The sequence below is a fragment of the Podarcis filfolensis genome, assembly GCF_964270895.1.
Source record: "Podarcis filfolensis genome assembly, chromosome: Z".
NCBI classification, from domain to species: domain Eukaryota; kingdom Metazoa; phylum Chordata; class Lepidosauria; order Squamata; family Lacertidae; genus Podarcis; species Podarcis filfolensis.
This window is the reverse complement of record NC_139617.1, coordinates 32737188-32760905: the sequence shown is the minus strand read 5'-3', so window position 1 is coordinate 32760905 and position 23718 is coordinate 32737188. Positions and strand designations below refer to the sequence as shown.

Below are 23718 nucleotides of genomic sequence, written 5' to 3'. Positions count from 1 at the left end.
ATGTAGTTAAATTGTGCAACTCACTGCCACTGGAAGGGGTGATGTCTACCAATCACCTAGCTTTAAAACAGAACTGGACAAATTCATGGATGATGAGGCTGTAAATGGCTACTAGTTGTGACCTCTGTGCTCTACCTACACAGCTGGAGGCAGCCATACTTCCAAATACCAGTTTCTGGAGACCACAGAAGGGGAGAGTGCCCTCGTGGTAACTGCTTGCAGGTTTCCTATTGAGGGCATCTGGTTGGCCACTGTGAGGACAGGGTACTAGACTAGATGGGCCATTGGCCTGATCCAGCAGGCTCTTCTTCTGTTCTTAAGAAGGACCTGAGCAAAGGAGCGCTCTCCCCTTCTGCATTTTCCAGCAACTGGCATTCAGAAGCATTATTGTCCATCGAGGCAGAGCATAGCCTCCATCATAGCTTCTATCCATTGATAGCCTTGTCCTCTATTAATTTGTCTTTTATTGACTGTGGGCATTCTGACAGGTTGTCCTCCTGGAGAAACAGGCTCTTCATAAGATTCGGAGTCTCCATTTAACGTTCCGGTGGGGCTTCTTATTTCCCAGGTGGCATCGGATAGCTATCAGTGTCCACAAGAAGAACGTTACCTTGATATTGGATTGTAAAAAGAAGGTTACAAAGTTTTTGGACCGGAGTGACCATCCCATCATCGATGTCAATGGCATTATTGTGTTTGGAACAAGGATCTTGGATGAAGAAGTATTTGAGGTAAGCGTGAGAAAGAAAAGAGCTACTGAGAAGCCAGAATGGCATTTCAGGTTGTTAAAATATTGAGGCTGCTTTCTTTCTGTTGGAGAAGAATGTTCCAGATCAGAAATTGAGGCGTCACCAATATTGGGGGGGGGCGTATTTCAGAGTGGCTTACATTATGGTTAGAATGGTTAGAACACAACAGTCCCTGCACTCAGGCACATATTGTAAAAGAAATGGCATGAGAGGAAAAAGGGATGAGGAGGGAGAGAGGTACCAAAATCTGGAAGGATGCTTATGATTCAGAAATGCATTTTCCTAGCCCTGTCCAGGTTAACTATAACAACCCCTGTGTTGGGTGGGGGGCAGCTCCACCCCACCCCACCTAAGGGGGCACTACTGATGGAGGGATAGCTATCTAGAGTATCAGGTATATGTGTTTTCTAGCACATGTGATTAGCAGAAATCTAATGTGTTGTGTACGAAAGCAAGCATTCCATGTGGATCTGTCCAGTGGAAGGCGTGATCCTTAAGTGTCAGTAATGGTGCGCTGTAGCTCATGGCATGCAGCTTTCTCCCACAAGCCTCTAAGAAGCTCCAGTCTAGATGTACCCAGGATGCCTTGATAAGAGAGAGAACAGGCAGAGTGGAAGGGTTTGTATTTTTCCAGAGGCTGTCATTCACCATGCATATCAGTGACAGAAAGTTCCTTGTTGTGAATTATTGTAGGGCAAGATCTGTAAGGACCTGATGGAACTGTTTTATGGAGTATTTGATTATGTATGAATTTTATAACTAATTTCATGTGTGTAGAGCACTTAGAAGCCATTCTTTTTATAAAGCAATAAACAAAAACAACATCATTTCAGCAGGACACATAGACACCCTAAACAAATCTGGAATGTTTCTAACCACGAATGGTTGCAGACTTGTTCCATAATGGTGGCTGTTTTTAAAATAAAATAACATACCTTTTGGCTGAGCTGACTAATGAGGAAGCAGATTCCATTAAAGGATAATGTATTTTGGTGCTGATTTCCATCATATTGTAACAAGATCCTCCAAATTGGACCATTTTTAAGCTTATGACCATGTAGCTGAATAGCCAAGGTTGGTTTTGGCAGCTGATTCAGACAGCAGGCGGCAGATTTCATCACTGTCCCAAAAGCTAGGCTTATTCCCTGCAAACTGGCTGGTCTTAAGTATCAACCAGACACCTATATTTTCCTTCTCCCCCCCCCCTTCCTTACCTCCTCCTCACTTTTTAAAGATATACATTTTATTGCTTTACCCACCACCACCCAGAAACTACCTTGCAAGCATTTACTCATTCATTATTATTTTGGTCAATGTGTGTTCACAATGAAACAAAAACCCTGCTGGTCTAGCTGGGAGAGCATGGAGGCTCCCCACAACCAATATTTCATTATTTCCACATATTTATACAAGAAGCAGCAATCAGTATTCAACCATGCCACCCCCACCCTGCAAAAGCACCAAATGTCCATTTAATTGCATTTAACTTGCAAGTCATTTCAGTTGCCAGATGTCCTCAGAGGCCTATAACCATGTACTATCAGTGTTGCATATATTACAGAACTGTGCCAGGTTGAATGAACAGTAGTGGCTTGATTGTTAGTTTGACTCTCTAGGACATGTTTGCATTTGTCCATTAATATTAAGCCCCAGAGTGGTGAAGTCCAGATATGAAACAGGTCTGCACTTAAAGTCTACCAATAACTTGCAAGAGTAAGTCAAGGGAGTTTCTGAAATGGACTTGAAACAGAAATTCTTCCTTGCTGGTAATTCCAAATGTCACCTAGAAATGAGGATTCAACAACAACAAAAATTTGTTGGTAGCTCTCAAGCTGCCACCTACTTTCTCTGCTGATCGGTGCTCCTTAGCTCATTAGCTCACTCATTCAGGGTTTACATTAGAAACACAGGAAGTTGCCTTCTGTTGCGTCAGACCATTGATGGTGCAATATTATTGAACCTGACTGGCAGGGGCTTTCCAGGATCCCCAGCCCCACTTGAAGATAGTAAGGGTTGATCCTCATACCTGCATGCTAAGAAGATGCTCCGCCGCTGAACCCTAAAAAGTTCCTATCTCTTGCAGTTCTGAAGGAAGGACAGCATCAAATGGACTGACTGGCAGGGACTCTCCAGGGTTCCAGTCTTTTCTCAGTCCTAGCGGGAGATGTTTCAAAGGATTGAATCTGGGGCTTTCTGCTTGCAAAACAGATGCTCTACCAACGGAGCCCCTGCTGTTCTCCATAGGCCCCTTCCTGTTAGTGTCAGGATAGCTTTAAGATGACAGTTCCTGAAGCCTTTGTCTGAGGGCTTTGTCAGACAGGCCAGTATCTAAAATAAGCAGCCTAACTTTTGGCTTGACAGGAGGGGTCATAATAATAGCGTTAATAAGCTCTGTGTCCATTGGGCTGTCATGAAAACTTCATCTGTCCACCCTGTCGCTAATGGCTTGATGGAGAGAAGAGAGTTTTCCAACTGTTTTTTTTATGACATCAAAGGCACCAACTCTGTAGGTCTGAGGTGTCTTCAGCCCCACCATAGTCTGTTGGAATGGGGCTGAGCCCCTGCAATCTTGAGGGGCCAGGCCTCGTAGCAGCAGCAGTGGGCCTTGCTGGACACAGGAGTGGCAGGCCTTACCGGGCCTGTGACAACAGTAGGCCTCACAGGGCCTCGCTGTGGTGGCAGCAGGCCTGACCAGGCCTTGCAGTGGTGGCAAGCCTCGGTGGGCCTCACAGCGGTGGTGGTGGGTCTCACCGCCCGCCCCCCAACGTTGAGCAGGACTCGGCATCTCAATAGAGAATGGGGGCCCATCTTATGTTTTTATGATTATAGACCACTTTGGTTGCCCTTATCTAGCTCTACTGCTTTGTATAATATATTTATTACGGTATTTACTCGAATGTATCTTGGCCAAATCACGTCAAAAATAGGGTGTGCATTAGATTTGATGGCGCATTTGCATTCACCAGCAAATACTTTTTTTCAGTTTCAAGGTTGTGAAAATGGAGGTCCGCATTAGATTTTGATGGCTCATTAGATTTGCGTAAATACGATTCCTTTAGAATCATAGGACTGAGGAGTTGGAAGGGACTGCAAGGGTCACATCTAGTTCAGCCTCCTGCAATTCAGGAATCCCAGCTAAAGAATCCCTGACAGATGGCCATTGACCCCTGCTTTAAAAACCCCAAGGAGGGAGAGTCCACCACCTTGCGAGCCAAGGCCCTGTGACTCCGTTGTTTCCCTCATTATGAAATAACCAGACAAGACAGAAGATATATACAGTGGTACCTCGGTGTACAAACTTAATCCGTTCCGGAAGTCCGTTCTTAAACCAAAATCATTCTTAAACTGAGGCGCGCTTTCCCTAATGAGGCCTCCCACTGCCGGTGCCCTTCCGCCATTCAGATTCCGTTCTTAGACCGAGGTAAAGTTCTCAAACCGGGACACTATTTTCGGTTTTGTGGAGTTCGTAAACTGAGTAGTTCGTAAACAGGGCTGTTCTTAAACCGAGGTACCACTGTAGAATGGGTTCAAATTAGGCCACAACTTTATTGATTACAGATGTGAATGGTTTGGCTTAGGCACAGGGTGGAGCCATCCCCTCCAACCCCTCTGCTGGGAGAGCATCTAAGGGTGAACTACCACTAGAGGGAGCCCTAATGAGCTACATCAAATAGGGGTACATCTGAGGGGTCCCAGTTGGAAGGAGTGCTATGGCCCTGGCTCCCACCTGGGCATTCGGATAGAAGCAGCTCTTCCTGGATCCCTTTACCAGGATACCCTTAACCAAGGAGGGGCAGGCAGAGGCTACAACCTTCCCTCGAACCAAGACTAGGCTTAAAGGTAAAGGTACCCCTGACCATTAGGTCCAGTCGTGGCCGACTCTGGGGTTGCAGCGCTCATCTCGCTTTATTGGCTGAGGGAGCCAGCGTACAGCTTCCAGGTCATGTGGCCAGCATGACTAAGCCGCTTCTGGCGAACCAGAGGAGCGCACAGAAACGCCGTTTACCTTCCCGCCAGAGCGGTACCTATTTATCTACTTGCACTTTGACATGCTTTCGAACTGCTAGGTTGGCAGGAGCAGGGACCGAGCAACGGGAGCTCATCCTGTCGCGGGGATTCAAACCTCCGACCTTCTGATCTCCAGTGCTTAACCTCACAAAGTTGTGACAATTGCTGCATTTATCCTAAATAATAAAAATAAGAATAGGAATTTTATTTATCTGCCTATCTGACTGTGTTGCCCTAGCCATTCTGGGCAGCTTCCAATGTATATAAAAACATAATTAAACATTAAACATTTAAAAGCTTCCTTGTACACGGCTGCCTTCAGATGTCTTCTATAGTTACTTATCTCCTTGGCTCAGAGGTTGCATAACTCAACACCCTTCAACATTTCTCTGATGAAAATAGGGACGTCCTAAGGAAAAGGACATTCCAGGATCAAATCAGAAGTGGGAAGGAGGCCTGGTCAGGCCTCAATTTATTGCCCCTGGGTGCAGACCCAAGTGGCATTTATCGGTTGGTTGGGTCTGCCCCCAAGGGGAATTCCACCTCACACTTGCCTGCAATTGGCCAATCTTTGGGCAGGCAAATCCACCTAGACAACCTTCCCAGCTTGCAGATGTGGGCATGGTCAGGCTGCAATGACATCCAACTATGAAAGGTAAGTGGACTTCTGAGACCATAGAATTATAGAACTGAAGAGTTGGAAGGGATCCCAGTGGTCATCTAGTCCAACCCCCTGCAATGCAGGAATCACAGTTGTTTTATTTTTGGATTCCTTTTCTAATGATCCTTAGCAAGGAATTTTCTTTTTCTCAGTTGCCATGCACTGGGTGTGTCTTGTTGAAATCCTCTATCTGCCCACACCCCATCTCCCAGCTGCAATTCTGCCAATTCTTCAGATATTATATCAAGGGAGGGAGGAGATGGTTGACTTTATAAAACCCACAATTATGGCTAAAGTCAATAATCCCCCGTTTCATTGTCCCTGTTCACAAGCTTCTATTCTCACCCAATGCACCACCCTTTTTGCCATCTGTCATAGTTTAATGGGTTTATAGCAGGGATTATTTGGACTCATCCGCCTGTCAGATTAATGTGTCATTATCAGACTGAATGGGATCGCTCAGCCTGAACCAGTCTAGGAGAGACGCTCTGAGCTCATTAAGAGAGATCATAAAATGCTCTTGAAGCCTCATCTCCGCATTACACACTGCAAGCAGATAACTGAAAAGTCTAAGCTGTCGGAGTCAGGAAGGGGTTGTTCTATCTCAGCGGTGGAGTTCACACCTTGCACGGGTGATTTCAGTGTCAATGTCTGGCTTACACACACACACACACACACACACACACACACACACACACAGACGTCTCAGTAGATTTAGGGAAGCCACATCTGTGTTTGTCCACATGCCCCAAAGAACATGAGAACAGTATGCTGGATCAGGCCAATGGCCCATCTAGGGCAACATTCTGTCCTCACAGCTGCCAAATACCACACAGAATCTAGGATTCTGGATAGACTGCTTTTGGCCTTGGAGGTTCCACAAGAACATAAAAAGATCCTTTTTGCTTGATCAGGTTGGTAGTAGCCCATGTAATCCAGCACCCTGTCCTCGCAGTGGCTGACCAGATTTATTTATTCATTACGTTTATTTCCCACCCTTTCCCAAGGAGCTCCATTTCCCCATTTAATCCCCACAACAACCCTGTGAGGTGGGTTAAGATGAGCAGCATCCCAGTGCAGGATGCTTCCCTTCCCCTCCTTTGTTTTCCAGCAACTAGTATTCAGAAGCATTGCTACTTCCAATTGTGGAAGCAGATTGTAGTCATCATGGCTAGTAGACATTGATAGCCTTATCCTCCACAAATTTGTTCAGTCCTTCTGTAAAGCCACTCAAGTTAGTGGCCATCCCTGCCTCCTTTTTCTCCATAGAGCTCAAGGTGGTTTGCATAGTTCTGAGCCTTTTCATTCCCCAAAACCACCCTGCAAGGTAGGTTAGACCAAGAGTGAGCAACTGGTCCAAAGTCTGCTTCATGGCCAAATGTGGGAATACGAACCCTGGTCTCCTAGGTCCTAATCCAGTTCCTCTTTTCCCAGGCCTTTGGCTAATTAAACCATTTATGCCCTTTTAAACTGTGTGGTGGGGGGTTTTGTTTTTGTTTGTTATTACAGGGGGGTGTGGGTGGGTGTGCTCATATTGTAAACCGCCCTGTGTTCTTCGGATGAAGGGTGGCAGAGAAATAAAACAAGCAAGCAAACAAACCATTACACCACACTGGCTGTGTTGACAAGGTTGTTGGGAAACTAGGAGAATATGCCAGCAGAACTACCCTTCCCCAATGTGCTGAAAGAGTGGGCACAGCCAGGGTAGGACATCATAAATAGATGTGGAAGGAAGCCTCCTCTTTGCAGGTGCCTGCTTTGGGTTCACAGCTGTGTTTGAATGATCCATTTCATTTGTTTCTGCAGCCTGGTGGCAACTCTCCCTCTCCCAGCTCACTGTTTTGGAACAATCGCTGTAATTTGGCAGTGAGGCTGGTGCTCTGAAATGGGGCATCCTCCATCCCTCTGTTGAGTTGAGATCCAGACACCTACTTGAGCTATTCCTCCCCCATCCCACTTGAGTTAGCTGCCAGAGGGAGTAAATTTATGACCTTGGCTTTGTGTTGGACCACTTCGGCCAACAGTGATTTCACTTTTCTTCCTGCAAAGCCCTTTAAGGAAGTCTCTCTTTTTTTTAAAGCCTCCAGTACATCACATGGAGCGATGGAAAAACTAAAACAGCGAGCGCCAGCATTTATTCTGGCACTCATTACATTACAGGGAAATGGACGGTTCTTCTCCACAAGCTCGGGGTGTAATTTATGGTTTTCATCATTGGGGTTTTGCTTTGGTTTAGCTCCCCCTATTGTTATTGTTATTTTTCTTTTTTTAAAGAAAGAAGGGTCTTATTTTCTCCTGGAACAGGCAGTCACTTTGAGCATCTGGATCAAATCACCAGGATGTTCTGTGTGTGTGTGTGTGTGTGTGTGTGTAGGTGGCGAGTCGTAAGTTTTGCCTATTGGAAAAAAATGAATGTTGTCATCTATCTAAGGTTCTACCTCTGGAAAAGTTTATGATTGCGTCGAGACGGCCTTGCGCTGACTCCAAGCAATGCTGTCACTTCAAGAAAAAATTGTCAGCTACTCCAGTTGAGGGCAGACTCGTAAGGAATTGGGATTTTGTGGCACCCAGGAAGGCTCAGAAGCCTCCTCTGGTAGCTGCCTGGTGATGTAGTGACAAGTGTAATGGTTAGCAATAGGGAGATGGAGAAAAATCCAGAGTGTAGTAGTTGGAATGTCTGACTAGGACCTTGAGAGAGGCCAGGGTTCAAATCCTCACTTGGCCATAAAGCTCACTGTGTGTGACCATGTGCCAGTCACTTTCTCTCAGTCTAGTGTATGTCACAGGGTTGTTGTGAGGATAAAATGGGGAAGAGGAGAGCCATGTACACCACCTTGAGCTCCTTGCAGGAAAAGGGGGGGCATAAATGCAATATATAAATGCTTGCTCTTCCCTCATGCCTCTGCAGCTTGGCAAGAATCCAGGGGTGGGCCAGAACAATCATGGGTTCAATCTTTGGCATTTTTAGGTGAGTCTGGGAATATCCCTGTACAAAACCTTGGAGAGCTGCAGCCCTGTGTTGACAAAGCTAAGCTAGGTGGACCAAAGTTCTGGTTCAAAATAAGGCAGCTTCCTCGATTTCTCTTTAAATCACTGCCCATTTATACAGACGTATGAGGATGAGAAGCCTGCGCTAGTTTTGAAGGATGTAGCTTAGTGGTAGAGCATCTGCTATACACACAGAAAGGTCCAGGGTTGAATCCCTGGCATCTCCTGGTAAAGCCATGGTAGCTTTTTATGCTCTCACCAGAGGACAGTGTGAGGAAGCTCACAAGGGCAGCAGCACTGTGTGTGTGTGTGCTTTTGTGTTGGGAGAGGCTGTTGTCGGGCATTTGGATGAAAACACCAAAACTGAGAACACAAGAATGTAAGAATAGCCTCCTGGATCAGGCCAGTGGCCCATCTATTCCAATATCCTGTTCTCACTGTTGCTAAGCAAATGCCTATGGTCAACCTGCAAGCAGGACCTAAGCATAAGAGCAACCCTCTCTCCTCCTGTAGTTTCCAGCAACTGGGATCCAGAAGCATTGCTGCCTCCAATTGTGGCAGCAGAGCATAGCCATCATGGCTAGTAGCCTTCTCCTCCTCTATGAATTCGTCTAATCCTCTTTTAAAGCTGTCTAGGTTGGTGGACATCACTGCCTCCTGTGGGAGGTAGTTCCATACTTTGACTATGCACTGCGTGAAGAAGGACTTTTTAATGTGCCCTGAATGCATTCAGCTGCATTGGATGTCCATGGGTTAGGAGAGGTCCACTCTATCCACTTTCTCCATGCCCCACATAATTTTACTTAACAGGTAGCAGAAGAGGATCTGAGTATCCTAGTCCAATCCTCTGACCTAAAACCAACTAAGAATTTTTTTAAAGCAGGCCAAAGTTATTATGGAATGCAAACCGAATTTTAATAGACTAAAAGCAAATGGAGGAACAAAACGAGTCGTTCTTGGTTCCCTGCTCTTGCATTTCCCAATGAGACAGGGAAAGAGGAACTCTTTTCTCAGGATGCAAATGTTTGAGAAACCGGAGGATGGATTTAAGCACGACACCAGTGCTGGCAGAGCAGACCCCCTTTGGCAACCAGTGGAGAGCAGTCCATGCATTGGCTCATTACAGGGGATGGATAACATGAAGCACAGCTCACCATCAGTCTTTTGGCTTGTGGCTGCGTTTTGGAGGTTAGGTTTCCCTGATGGATAATGAGAGAGCAAGGGTGTAATTTGTTCCATGGAAATTATAACCTTACCATGGTGCTGCCTCTTTGGATGCTCATATTCCCTCTTTTCCCGCCTGTGAAACAAACAGCTTCTCTGCTCCCCCACACCATTTCCCTGAGACAATCCTTTCCTATACAAACGTAGTGGAGTCCAATAAATCTGAAATATTGTTTTCTGTTGTATAAGTCATAATTTAAGGAGACTTTTGTTATAGAAGTTTAAACACTAGGCAATATAGGAACATTAGTTCCATTCCTTCCATAACATCTGCATATCAAATTGATTTATTGATAATAAATATCTATAACAAGTAATCATGGGGTGGGTTTTTTTAGTTTTAAAGGATTTAACCAGTCATTCTAGTATCTCAGATGTCTCAGAAGCTGAACAAAGTTGTTAAGAAATGTTGTAGCTGTAGATATTGCCATTGGGTTGCATACTATAGCTGATATTTAGCTCTTAACACAGCGTACATTAAAAATTCATCTTCATCATGCATCAGTTGATCCAAGCACCATCTTTTCTCCAATTTTGAAAGTTGGGTTTCCCCATAAAGTCAATTTACCATGGGAAAATGGGTCAAATCTTTTTTTATTAGACATTGTATTACATAGCTTTCCAACTGATACAATTGTTTCCAGAGATAGCAACATTCTAATGTATTTTGATACTAATACTGTCCATCCAACCAAAGGTGCACTGTATGTATGTATGTATGTATGTATGTATACAGTGGTACCTTGGTTGCCGAACGGCTTGGCTCCCAAACAAATCGGCTTCCGAACGCTGCAAACCCGGAAGTGAGTGTTCCGGTTTTCAAATGCTTTTCGGAAGCCGAATGTCCAAAATGGCTTCCATGGCTTCCGATTGAGTGCAGGAAGCTCCTGAAGCCAATTGGAAGCCACACCTTGGTTTTCGAACGGTTCTGGGAGTCGAAAGGACTTCCGGAATGGATTAAGTTTGACAACCAAGGCTACCACTGTATTCCAGAGTTGCTTCTAATATTTAATGCTTGACAATAAATGAGCATGATGATATCGCTGAAAACCACGAGCAGGTGGAGAGGAGAGTGGCTCTTGTGCTTGAATCCTGCTTGGGGGCTTCCCACTGGGGCATCTGGTTAGCTACTGTGAGAGGCTGGACTAGATGGACCGTTGGCCTGATCCAACAGGCTCTTCTTATGTTTTTAAGAAATGTAGAAACCATCCACTTTGGTGGGGAGTGGAATTATTAGTAATAATAATACCCACCAATCTGGTTGGATTTTCAAAGCCACTCTGGGTGACTTACAGCATATATTGAAACATAGTAAGCTGGTTCCCACTGGCCTGTGGGAGCATCCAATTTTTCCCTTCTATGATGCTCCTGAGATTGAAACACTGTTGAGGTGTGTCATTGTTCTCTTTGAGCTGATGGTTGAAAATTAGCCACAGCTTGTAGTAGTAGCAAATACAGGATCTTGGAGGAGGTTGAATTCCTGTGCCACCACCAGGATTATATACTTCCACACACACCAGAAATTAGTGGAATTTACCCTCACCCCAAAGATAAGGCAAGCCCTCCTGCTCACATACACCCCAACCAACTGTAAGGAGGAGCCCAGTCAGATAGGCAGGGTAGGTAAAGATAAAGGTACTCTTGACCGTTAGGTCCAGTTGCGGACGACTCTGGGGTTGCGTGCTTATCTCGCTCTGTAGGCCGAGGGAGCCGGCGTACAGCTTCCGGGTCATGTGGCCAGCATGACTAAGCTGCTTCTGGCAAAACCAGAGCAGAGCATGGAAACGCCGTTTACCTTCCCACCGGAGCAGTACCTATTTATCTACTTGCACTTTGACGTGCTTTCGAACTGCTAGGTTGGCAGGATCAGGGACCAAGCAAGGGGAGCTCACACCATCGCAGGGATTTAAACCTCCAACTTTCTGATTGGCAAGCCCTAGGACCTGTGGTTTATTATATCATTAATCATAATTCATAAATCATGATTCATAAAAGGTAATTCATAAAAAGTAATTCATAAATCATTACTCATAATTCATAAAAAACAATTCACAATTCATAATTTATAAATTATAAATCATTAATATCATAAATATCATAAATACCATGATTCAGGAATCAGGAATCAGGAACCATAAATAAACCACAATTCATAATTCTTAATTCTTAACTCATAAATATCATGAATCATAAGTCATAAAAGAATTCATAATTCATAAATATCAGTAATTGTAAATCATGATTCATAATTCATGATTTATAATTTATAATTCATAAATATCATGAATCCTAAATCATGAATCTTAATTCATAATTCATAAATATCATGAATCCTAAATCATGAATCTTAATTCATAAATATCATGAATCCTAAATCATGAATCGTGATTTGTAATTCATAATTCATAAATATCATGAATCAAAAATCATGAATCATAATTCATGATTCATAGGCTTGATTAGCCTCTCTCTGTTCTTCCCTCTGCACAAAATTACCTGTTCTTGTGACAGTAAAGGGCATCTCTGTCACCATAGAAATAGGCACGGAATGGAGTGAGATTTGTTTAGTCTCCATTTGAAAGAACCATGTGGAGTAGGATATTACTTTCGTTTTAGGGAAAGGGCCACAGCTCAGTAGTGGAGCATGTGCTTTGCATTCAGATGAGCCCGGGTTCTTGATGGCATCTCCAGGTAGGCCTGGGGAAAAAAATCCCTGCCTGGAACCCTGGAGATCCAATGCTACCTGTCAGTGCACAGAATACTGATCAGTGTTCTGAAACAGTGTAAGACAGGTTCCTAAGTACTATGAACAGCTGTCCTCCCAAGGAACACTCCCAAAATAATCAAAATGGACACCTCCATGGATTGGCTAATTGGAATCCCCATTTAGTCTCCATCCTAAGAGAGACATGCCTAGTCCTCCTTGGAGTGAGGCAGATTTCAGAGTAGATGGGAAGCATTAAGTGCATCATCACTCAAGGGACAGGATGGGGGCCTGTAAGAGTGTGTTCCTAATGAGTTCCACAGGCTTTTTGGAGAGAAGGCTGTGTCTCGTTTTACCTCTCTGCCTGTGTCTGTTGTGCAAACGAACCGGCTCCAAGAACATGGAAAATCCATCTCCTGCCAGATGGATGGTTTTCTCCCTGGCACACAGTCTCCTACTGGATCCACTTCAGGAGATGAAACCCTTTCAAACAAAACCGTGTGTGTTTCTCCTTGAGTCAGGAAGACTACAGCTTTGAGATGGGAATGGGGACATTGCTCCAGCATCATACAGAGAAGGCTCCACCCCTTCCTGGCTCTCAACCACTCAGCTGAAGTCAGGGCACATAAAAGAAAGTTCTTAGTTATGCAACTATGGAACTCACTCCCACAGGAGGCAGTGATGCACACCAACCTAAAAAGGTAAAGGGACCCCTGACCATTAGGTCCAGTCATGGCCGACTCTGGGGTTGCGACACTCATCTCGCTTTATTGGCCGAGGGAGCCGGTGTACAGCTTCTGGGTCATGTGGCCAGCATGACTAAGCCGCTTCTGGTGAACCAGAGCAGCGCACGGAAACGCCGTTTACCTTCCCACCGGAGCGGTACCTATTTATCTGCTTGCACTTTGACGTGCTTTCGAACTGCTAGGTTGGCAGGAGCAGGGACCGAGCAACAGGAGCTCACTCCGTTGTGGGGATTCAAACCACTGACCTTCTGATTGGCAAGTCCTAGGCTCTGTGGTTTAACCTACAGCGCCACCCGCGTCCCTGCACACCAACCTAGATGGGTTTTAAAAAAGATTGGACAAATTCATGGAGGAGAAGAGGGCTATCAATGGCTACTAGCCTCAATGGCTGTGCTCTGCCTCCCGGTATTCAGAAGCATGACTGTCTCTAGTTGTGGAGGGAGAGCATGGCCATTGTGACTAGCAGCCGTTGCTAGCCTTATCCTCCATGAATAAATACATGATTATTCAGAAATAATGTAAGAATGAAAGAAGAGACTGCTAGATCAGGCCAGTGGCCCATTGGGTCCAGCATCCTGTTCTCCCAGTGGCCAACCAGATGCCTCAGTCGAATGTTCTCTCCTCTTGCAGTTTCCAGTAACAGGTATTCAGAAATATTGCTGCCTCCCACCATGGAGGCAGAGCACAGCCATCCTGGCTAACAGCCCTCGTTAGCCCTCTCCTCCATGAATTTGCCCAGTCCTCTTTGAAAGCCATCTAAGTTGTTGGCCATCACTGCCTCCTGTGGGAGGGAGTTCCATAGGTTCACTATGCATTGCTTGAAGAAGGCTTTTTTTTTTAATCTGTTCTGAATCTTCCTGCAGTCAACATTGTTGGATGTCTGCCAGTTCTAGTAATATGAGAGAGGGAGCAAAACTTTCCCCTCGACTTTCTCCATGCCATGCATTGCATCATTTTATAAACTTCTGTCATGTTGCGTCTTACTCACCTTTTCTCCAAACTGAAAAATCCATTCCCTTGATCGTTTGGGTTGCTCTTAGATTGTGATGATTTCATTGGAAGTCACTAATTTGCTTTTTGAGTTCCTGATTCGACGAATTTAGAAATATGTTGCACCCAAACATACTCTAAGTGTGCATGCAGTGTAGAAATTTCCTGAGCTGTTTTCCTGGCAATCATCTGGGGCTCCTCCCTCTTAACCCCCCACCCCACCCTCATGGCCCTCTTTGGCTATTCATGACTCACGGTGGAAAAATGTCAAAACAAGTGTAAGGACATTTAATTTGATTTGTTTTGGCTGGTTGGAACACAGCAAACCGGGCATCTGAGCAGGCTGTATTTTCCACACACACCCCACCCCCTAACAAAGAATTCTAGAATGGAATAATTTGGTGATTGTAGGTAGCTCTTGCTTTAATTGGCCCAGCCTCCTTAGTAACTTTTGGAAGATCAGAGACCATCCGTAGCCTAGGACTGCTGAATTAACAAGACAATTTGGCCTGATCAACTAATTTTTCAAGTGAGCTTCGTGAGTATCTGAATTTGGAGGAGCTTTGGGGGAGAACCACTGTCATGAGCCTTTCTCCCTCATTGAGCATACCTGCTTACCCCTATTAAAAAGGATATGAGCCCTGCTGGATGAGGTCAATGAGCCTTCTGGAAGAAAAGAAAAGAAGAAAAGAAAAGAGGAGATATGATAGCCGTCTTCAAATATCAAATGAATTCAAGTTACAAGAAAGAAGGCTCCAAATAAACATAAGGAAGAACTCTCTGAGGGCAAGAGCTGTTTGACTGTGCAGCGAACGGGAGGTTGTAGAGGCTTTTAAGCAGATGTTGCATGGCCATCAGTCATGGATGCTTTAGCTGAGATTCCTGCATTGCAGGCGATTGGGCTAGATGACCTTTGGAGGTGCTTTCCAACTGTACAATTATATGACAGTGAAAAGTTTGGGGAAACTGGAAGACAGATTTAGGCACATTTCTCCTTAGAATAAGCTCATGCTTGGCTTGGGGGCTCTTCAATGTGTAACACCGGTATGATTTTGAAAAATTAAATGGCCTGTTTCGCTGGAGCTGTTTTGATGGTTTGGAGGCTGGGGAAAATTTGAATCCCTGGATTAAATGCCGAAACCAAAACCCAATGGCAAATGGGGACTTATGCCAAGGAAGGAAACTTAATATCCAGTTGAACAGAGAAAGAAAACACCAGAGTCAGGGGTTGCGACTTAACTCCCGAGAAGCTGCAGAGATGAAACCAGGGTTTGGGCAGCCTTTGGCAGTGCAGAGCCCCTTGAATTTGGCTGACAGAGGCATTTTTGGGATCCCTCTGGACCCACTCCGTTTCTCCAACAAAAACTTAGCAATTTCCATCACAACAGCAGCCTGTTTTGGATCAAGGGGCCAGTTCGGAGGAGACAGCCGATTCCCACATCGATCTGCAGCGGGCAGGGAGGTGCCAGCAACAACATCCCAGTTCCCAGCCTCTATTTGGCAGCCAGCAATAGATGTGGAAAGGATCCGAGCCTTATTCTTGGCTGCTTCAGGACGCCATGTAGGAATGAGAAGTTGGTGATGGGGAACCAGGAATGATATTGTGTTTTGCTGATTCCTGGCTCTGCCTGGTTCTTGTTATAATTTTATGATCGACTATGGTGTCCATCATGCCAACCTTACAAAGTAGCCCACAAACTACCTGGGCTGCCCACACAATACCTGTGAGGGATTCTTGAGCTGCAAATCTTGTATTGCAGATGGTTGGCCTAGATAATCAGTGGGTTCTCTTCCAACTCTACAATTATATGATTCCAAGTAATTTGTGTGGGGTCAGCTCAATACATTTTTGCTAACCAGAGATAAAGGGAGGAATGTGGCTCGGAGGAAGAACATCTGCCTTACATGCAGAAGGTCCCAGGTTTGATCCCCAGTGGTGTCCTCATGGTGTGACAGCAGAACACTTCCTTCTGTAAAGTTGGAGAGTCGCCACTACCGCTCAGTGCAGACAGTAGTGAGCTAAATAGACTGTCTGAAGGCACCTCCTATGTTCCTTTTTAATTCAGCCCATTGTTATACAGAACACTGAGAACTCAAATCTTACTTTATTCTCCTCATCAGCTGTAGGGACGGCATGCCAACCTATGTCCATTATGTGTCAATCATAGGTCATGCAAGAGAATGCATGAAAACATATGCACGTAAAACATACATTTTTTTGTACACACCTCTTCCCAGCCTCTACAGAATTTCAGATAAGGATGTTAAGTCTCTTCCTTTAAATTCCTGGGAGTTTAAATTCCTGTGTATGTCACAGGGGGCCCAGCCAGAATCATGAGGGTGCTAGCAAAGTCACTTAAACGATGCTGACTGAGTCCAGAGAGAAAAGAAATGCTGATAAAACTTTACTGAGGAAACAAGGCATGTAATTTGAGCAGAAAGAAACAGATGTTCTGTCTTCCTTGAAACCTTGTACATGACAAGGAGACGTTCAACCAGACATGGGAAGGGGTACTCCCTCTCAGCCACACAGCCAATCAGTGGTACCTCACAAAATAACATTGCACCTTCCCTGGTTGCTAAGCAGCACTTCTAGCCGCTCCACTCTTGGCCAATTGACTTCCCAGCAGCAGAATTAATTCTTAAATTCCAAACTGAGTGATCCCTGCCCTTGCACTTCCAGTGAAGGGTGCAGGGGGTCTTATCTACAAAAAGTAGATACAAAAAGCACCCAGATTTTAAGATCTATAACAAATGGGAAAACAAGGTTTGACATTATTTGTCCTGTTCTTTTTCCTTTTTATGGGCTCAAGAGAGGCACTTGAAAGGCTTTGTCGTTTTTGTTAAAATAGATTTCTGCAGAAAGAGAGAATATGGATTTATTGGCAGCAGACTTGACAGTCTACAGGCAAGAGAAACAAAATAAACTAGCTTCCAAATTGCAACCAAACCACTTTTGCAGACTGGAAAATATTAGGATGGGCTGTTTAGGATGGACTATTTTGGTATCTGATTTTTTTCCCCCTTCTGCTTTTTTTTTTTTTTTAATTGCACTGCTATTTTGCCTGATTTGGCTGAGGTCAAATTAATCCACTACAAGATGCTTGTAATGATAGAGCTTGTAATTTGTTGACACTCCCTTAATGCTAAGAAGTTGACAATTTGAGGATTTGCCCTTGAGTCGCATTACCTAGGCAGTTCCTTAGGTCTTCACTTTTGAGTTCTAGCAGAGATTACAGGAGGCTCCTCTGAATGAAGTTTCTTTAGAAAACTGCTGCTCAGTCCTGGTGCCTGTTGGTTGGACTCCTTGAAAATGTTTGCTCTCTCTAGAATTGTTGTTGCAGAAGGAACAACACCCTCAAACGGTGGTAGCGGTGAGAAGAGGAGGAGTCTCAAAATAGGACAGGGGACATGAGCTGTGACACCACCTATCCCACAACTTCTCGCTTTCTTCTGCAGTGTGCAGGAGTTGTGGGTTGCTACCCCAAATGGCAAGCGGTGTCACTGCATCTTCTCCACTATGAAGAACCTTCCATAGAGTGACACTGCCCAGACTGACCGTTGGTTCCTTCTGGGCAGGAAACAGTATAAAATGACTTCCTGTTTCAGGAATTTATTTATTTCAGCTTGAGAGTCAAGGTCTACTTGTGGTCTAGTGTCTCTGGTACTGATCTTTAGTCCTCTTGACACCTGGTCATTAGTCTGGTTCAGTTCTAAGGCAGCTTTCTATGTTCTTATTTAATTCAGTCCTTGATTCAGAACTATGAGAACTACTATCTTACTTTGTTTCGGGGGAAGCAGCTGGGTGGCAGAGTACCTACTTTGCATGTAGGCACCCAGGTTCAAGTTCCAGAATCTCCAGAAAGGGCTAGGAGAGTACCCCACTGCCAGAAACCCTGGAGAATGACTGTCAGTCAAAGTAGACCAAGCTAGATAGACCAAGCATCCGACTTGAGATAAGGCAGCTTCTTACATTGCTATTTAAATCTGTCCTTATTTCAGAGCCATGAGGACTAGAGTCGTATTTATTTTTATGGGAAGGGCTGTAGCTGAGTGGTAGAGCATATTATTATTATTATTATTATTATTATTATTATTATTATTATTTTGCATGCAAAAGGTCCCAGGTCCAATTTCCCACTGGCATCTCCAGGTAGGGCTGGGATGGTCTCCTGTCTGAAACCCTGGAAAGCTGCTGCCAGTCATCGTTGACAATACAGTCATACCTTGAGTTGAAGTAGCTTCAGGTTAAGTATTTTCGGATTGTGCTCCGTGGCGACCCAGAAGTAATGGAGCATGTTACTTCCAGGTTTCACCACTCGCGCATGCGCAGACACTCAAAATGACATCATGCGCGGAAGCGGCGAAGTGCGACCCGCGCATGCGCAGTTGTGTGTTACGTTCTACTCAGGATGCGAGCGGGGCTCCGGAACGGATCCTGCTCACATCCAGAGGTACCACTGTACTGAGCTAGGTGCACCCAGTGCTCTCCAGACACCATCATTGTAACAATAACAGCAATCCCTGCTAGCTCATGTTAAAAGTCTTTCCAGCAGAGGAAGAAAATGTTGACTGGAATGTGGTGAAATTTGAATGAAAAGTCACACCGCTTAAATAACAACACACGCACATACACACACACATGCCCTAGCTGTTTTGGATTCTGTGGCTTTTCTCCATGTGTTTTCAATCAGCCAGGGTTTTGGAACAGGAGCCCAGAATGCCTTGCTCCATTCGAGGCGAGAGAGAGGAAAATGCTGATCTTGCAGATGTAATAACAGAAAGAGCTGTTCCCCCCTGCACTGCCCCGTAGCAGAAGAATGACATCTGAGAGCTCAAATAAATCAGCCTTCCTTAAATCAACCTTCCTTCCCCTTTAAAGGAGCATGAATTGGTAACTAAATATTACTCTAACAAAAGAAAGAGAAGAAGAAACTGCCGTGTGTGTGTGTGTTTGTGTGTGCTGCTTATTCAATCATCACACCAACCCACTACATTTTTGGCCCAGTCACTGAGTCGACTGTAGAATTGTTATTTTTCTTATTATTTCAGCTATTTATATACTGGAATTTTGAAGGAGAGAGGAGAAGGCTACCAATGAATACTAGCCTCTACAGTGAAAAGAAATCTTATGCCAGAAATTATGGAGAGGTTCTGCTAGCTAGTGCAGACAATATTGAGCTAAATGGACCAGGGGTCTGACTCAGTTGAAGGCAGCTTCCCATGCTCCCATCCCTTTCTTCTGAATGATGAGGACTAGAATCTGATATTGCTTATAAGGAAAGGACCATGGCCCGGTGGTTAGAATGTCTCCTTGATGTGCAGAACGTTTCGGGTTCAGTCCCCAATGGCATATCCATATAGATCTGGAAGAGACCCCTGCCTGAAATCCTGGAGAGATTCTTGCCAACTGCTCCTCAAATCCTGGTGTTAGTTGTTTTGCACAAAAGCTCCCATCAGTCCCAGCTGGTCCAGAGCATCTGGCAGACTTTGGGTTGGAAAGGCAACGCTGAGCTATGTGGGTCATTAGTATGACCTGGTATAATGGTCCTATATGATCTGCAAGACCAGATCAAGGATTCATTCAGGGGTGCAACAGACATCAGGGTGGGCACCTTGGTCTCCCTCTCAGATTTAATTGTTTAACTTGCTTACTTGCTGCGTGTCATCTGATTTTCAAGCCATATTGGAATTGTTGTTAGGCAAGTGCATTAAATTAATACGGACTCTTATTTCAGAAAAGGGTATTAAGGGGCAGAGTGACTGGTCTATGTGGAAAAGTTGCAGCATTTGGGACTTTTCAGTTTAGAGAAAAGGCAAGTAAGAGGCAACATGATGGAAGTTTATAAAATTACACATGGCATGGAGAAAGTGGCTAGGGAAAGTCCGTCCCTCCCCCCACCCCCCATAATACGAGGACTCGTGGGTATCCAGTGAAACTGAACGTTGGAAGATTCAGATGAAAGAAAGGCCTTCTTCATACAGCTCACAGTTACATCATGGAACTGCCCTCCACCCCCCAGGAGGCAATAATGGCTTTAAAAGAGGACTGGACAAATTCATGGAGGAGAAGAGGGTTAATGAGGGTTTATTAGTCACAATGGCTGTTCATACTAGAGACAGCAGTGCTTCTGAAAACCAGTTGTTGGGAACAGCAGGAAGGGAAACTGCTCTTGTGCTTAAATCCTGCTTCCAGATTTCCCAAAAGAGGCACCTGGTTGGCAACTGTGAGAACAGGGTGCTGGACTAGATGGACTAGCAGCCTCTTCTTATCCTCTAATTTTATTTACAGTCATACCTCGGGTTACAGCCGCTTCAGGTTGCGTTTTTTCGGGTTGCGGTCCACCAAAACCCAGAAGTACCGGAACAGGTTACTTCTAGGTTTCGGCGGTCGCGCATGCGCAGAAGCACTAAATTGCGCTTTGTGCATGTGCAGAAGCACCAGATCACAACTTGCGTGTGTGCAGACGCACAGACGTGGGTTGCGAACGCTGCAGGTTGTGAATGTGCATCCCGCATGGATCACGTTCACAACCCGAGCGTCCACTGTATTTATTTATTTAAGTACATTAATACGGACTCATTTTCCCAAGTGCATTACTGCCTGCCACTGAATTGGAATGATAGTGCTCAGGCAATCCATTTCTGGAGTCAGCCTGGAGTCACTAAAACTGTCACAGTGATGAGTGCAAGCAAATAGCCTAGTTTACTGTGAGCAAATTGGCATGGCATTTTAAGCACAGCATTTTAAGACTTGGCTGGCGATGATCAGTTAGCGCCCCTCATTCGCCAGAGCCTTGCCAGTCTCAGTTTGTCAAGAGTTGAGGTCCTGCTGTACTGATGCTGTCTGCTGAGCAATGTGCTTTTGCCAGTAGTGTCTTATTCCATTGGGTGAGCCATCAGTGATGGACTGGAGCTGGGAATCTTGTGCATGTCTCCAAGCCTAATACAATGCAACGTAAGCCACTTCTAAGTGGTTGGTAGATCAGCATGGTGGCAAATGCATGTATTTCTGCCTCCCCCCCTTTTTTTTAGAGATTGGGATAACTCAGCGGGACATGCCCAGGCTTCATTCCTTTGGCTCTTCCTTTCTGCTGCTAGGTTACTTCTGGGTGTCCATGAATCCCAATGCTAGCAGAGGGGAGAAAAACCTTTCTCTATCCACTTTCTCCATAAAGGTAAAGGTAAAGGGACCCCTGACCATTAGGTCCAGTCGTGGCTGACTCTGGGGTTGCAGTGCTCATCTCGCTTTACTGGCCGAGGGAGCTGGCGTACAGCTTCTGGGTCATGTGGCCAGCATAACTAAGCCACTTCTGGCGAACCAGAGCAGCACACGGCAACACCATTTACCTTCCCGCCGGAGCGGTACCTATTTATCTACTTGCACTTTGACGTGCTTTCGAACTGCTAGGTTGGCAGGAGCAGGGACCGAGCAACGGGAGCTCACCCCATCATGGGGATTCGAACCACCGACCTTCTGATCGGCAAGTCCTAGGCTCTGTGGTTTAACCCACAGCGCCACCCGCGTCCCTCCACTTTCTCCATGCACTGCATCAATTTATTACCTTCTATCATGCCATCTCTTTCTTGCCTTTTCTCTAAACTGAAAAGTCCCAGAAACTGCAATGTTTCTTCATGGGGAAATTGCTGTATCTGCCTTGACCATTTTGGCTGCCGTTTCCTGATCCATCCTATCCTTGATGGGGTTGGGCATCTGGACAGCTTTATCTGGAAAGAGGGTGCTGGTCCAGGAGGAAAGACTCTTCTGTTTTTATCAGAAACCTGGTGAACTTTGTCATTTGCCAGAAATATTTCACTCCCATCAGAAGTCTCTGGCATCTTTGTTGAAATTGTCCAAAACTTAGCAACCTGGATTATATGCAGCTATGGAAAGATATTTTGGGCAGAGGTGAAGGATGCATATTGTTATAGGCCACCCCAATCCATGCCGAGCTGTGCATGGGGTTCCAGGGGTCTTGACCCCAACTGTTCTCCTTTGGAGAACTGATATTGCGGTGGAGACTGCCGTGCCTTTAGAAATATGGTTTAGTTAAACATGAGGGTGAAAGAGGAGAGCGCAAAATATGGTTTGAAGTTCAACATCAAAAAAACTAAGATCATGGCCACTGGGCCCATCACCTCCTGGCAAATAGAAGGGGAAGAAATGGAGGCAGTGAGTGATTTTACTTTCTTGGGCTCCATGATCACTGCAGATGGTGACAGCAGTCACGAAATTAAAAGACGCCTGCTTCTTGGGAGAAAAGCAATGACAAACCTAGACAGCATCTTAAAAAGCAGAGACATCACCTTGCCAACAAAGGTCCGTATAGTTAAAGCTATGGTTTTCCCAGTAGTGATGTATGGAAGTGAGAGCTGGACCATAAAGAAGGCTGATCGCCAAAGAATTGGTGCTTTTGAATTATGGTGCTGGAGGAGACTCTTGAGAGTCCCATGGACTGCAAGAAGATCAGACCTATCCATTCTTAAGGAAATCAGCCCTGAGTGCTCACTGGAAGGACAGATCCTGAAGCTGAGGCTCCAATATTTTGGCCACCTCATGAGAAGAGAAGACTCCCTGGAAAAGGCCCTGATGTTGGGAAAGATGGAGAGCACAAGGAGAAGGGGATGACAGAGGACGAGATGGCTGGACAGTGTTCTCGAAGCTACCAGCATGAGTTTGAGCAAACTGCGGGAGGCAGTGGAAGACAGGAGTGCCTGGCGTGCTCTGGTCCATGGGGTCACGAAGAGTCAGACATGACTAAATGACTAAACAACAACAACACCTTCAGTCTACACAGAGGGAGTACATCTCAAGAGGAGCTTGCTCCCCACAGTCGTGCAGCACTGGAGTCCAAGGCATCCCTCCCAGCCTGCCTTCAGCCAGCCAGCCAAGACCATTCTGCCCTTTCTCAGCTATTCCAAGCCTCATAGCAAAGGCCCCCAACTCTTCCTGTCACCTCACACCCAGTTACTCTGGCAACCTTCTAAATCCCCTATGTCTGTTCACACCTCAGGGCAAGGGGGGGGGGGAGACTGTTCTCTTGAATTGCCAGTGGCCCTCAGTGGGCCTGTATTGTTTCTTAATTGTCCTTAATTGGTCAGATTGTTTTGCATAGACTAGCCCAGGAATTCCTCTACAGCTTGAATTTTCCTTTCATATTCCAAATAATCAAAATGCTACCATTTATTAATTTCTACTATCCACTAATAGACTCCAATGCCTCATATCTCTAACTATATATTTGACATCTCCCTGCCAGGGACGATAGTGGGTGGGAGAAGATAGGTTTCCTCCTGATATGTTTGGATTAAGACTTTGAGGGGGTCTGGTAGCCATCAGCCAGGAAGTAACACGAATTAACCTTATGACCTCTGCAAATCTCAGCTGCTAAATACAGAGCAATAGGTTATTCTCAGAGTTGTCTGGTTGGGTAAAGATTTGGGAAGAGCCGTGTTTAGAAAGTAAGCCTGCACAACAAGCTTTGCAGATCGTGTGTGTGTGTGTGTGTGTGTGTGTGTGTCTTACACACAGACACACAGGTAGGTAGCTGTGTTGGTCTGATGCAGTCGAAATAAATTAAAAAATTGTCCAGTAGCACCTTAAAGGTAAAGGTAAAGGGACCCCTGACTGTTAAGTCCAGTTGCGAA

At 45.2% G+C, this 23718-nt stretch overlaps 1 protein-coding gene across 3 annotated transcripts in view; it reads left to right on the top strand.

Annotated features, from left to right (window-relative positions):
• Window positions 1-23718, top strand: part of COL5A1 (collagen type V alpha 1 chain) — a 193537-nt gene that overhangs the window by 44007 nt on the left and 125812 nt on the right. For all 3 annotated transcript variants that reach the window (XM_083596243.1, XM_083596244.1, XM_083596245.1), the window contains exon 4: window positions 569-731. In XM_083596243.1, the coding sequence (XP_083452369.1) occupies window positions 569-731 (163 nt within the window). The remainder of the gene's footprint in view (window positions 1-568; window positions 732-23718) is intronic.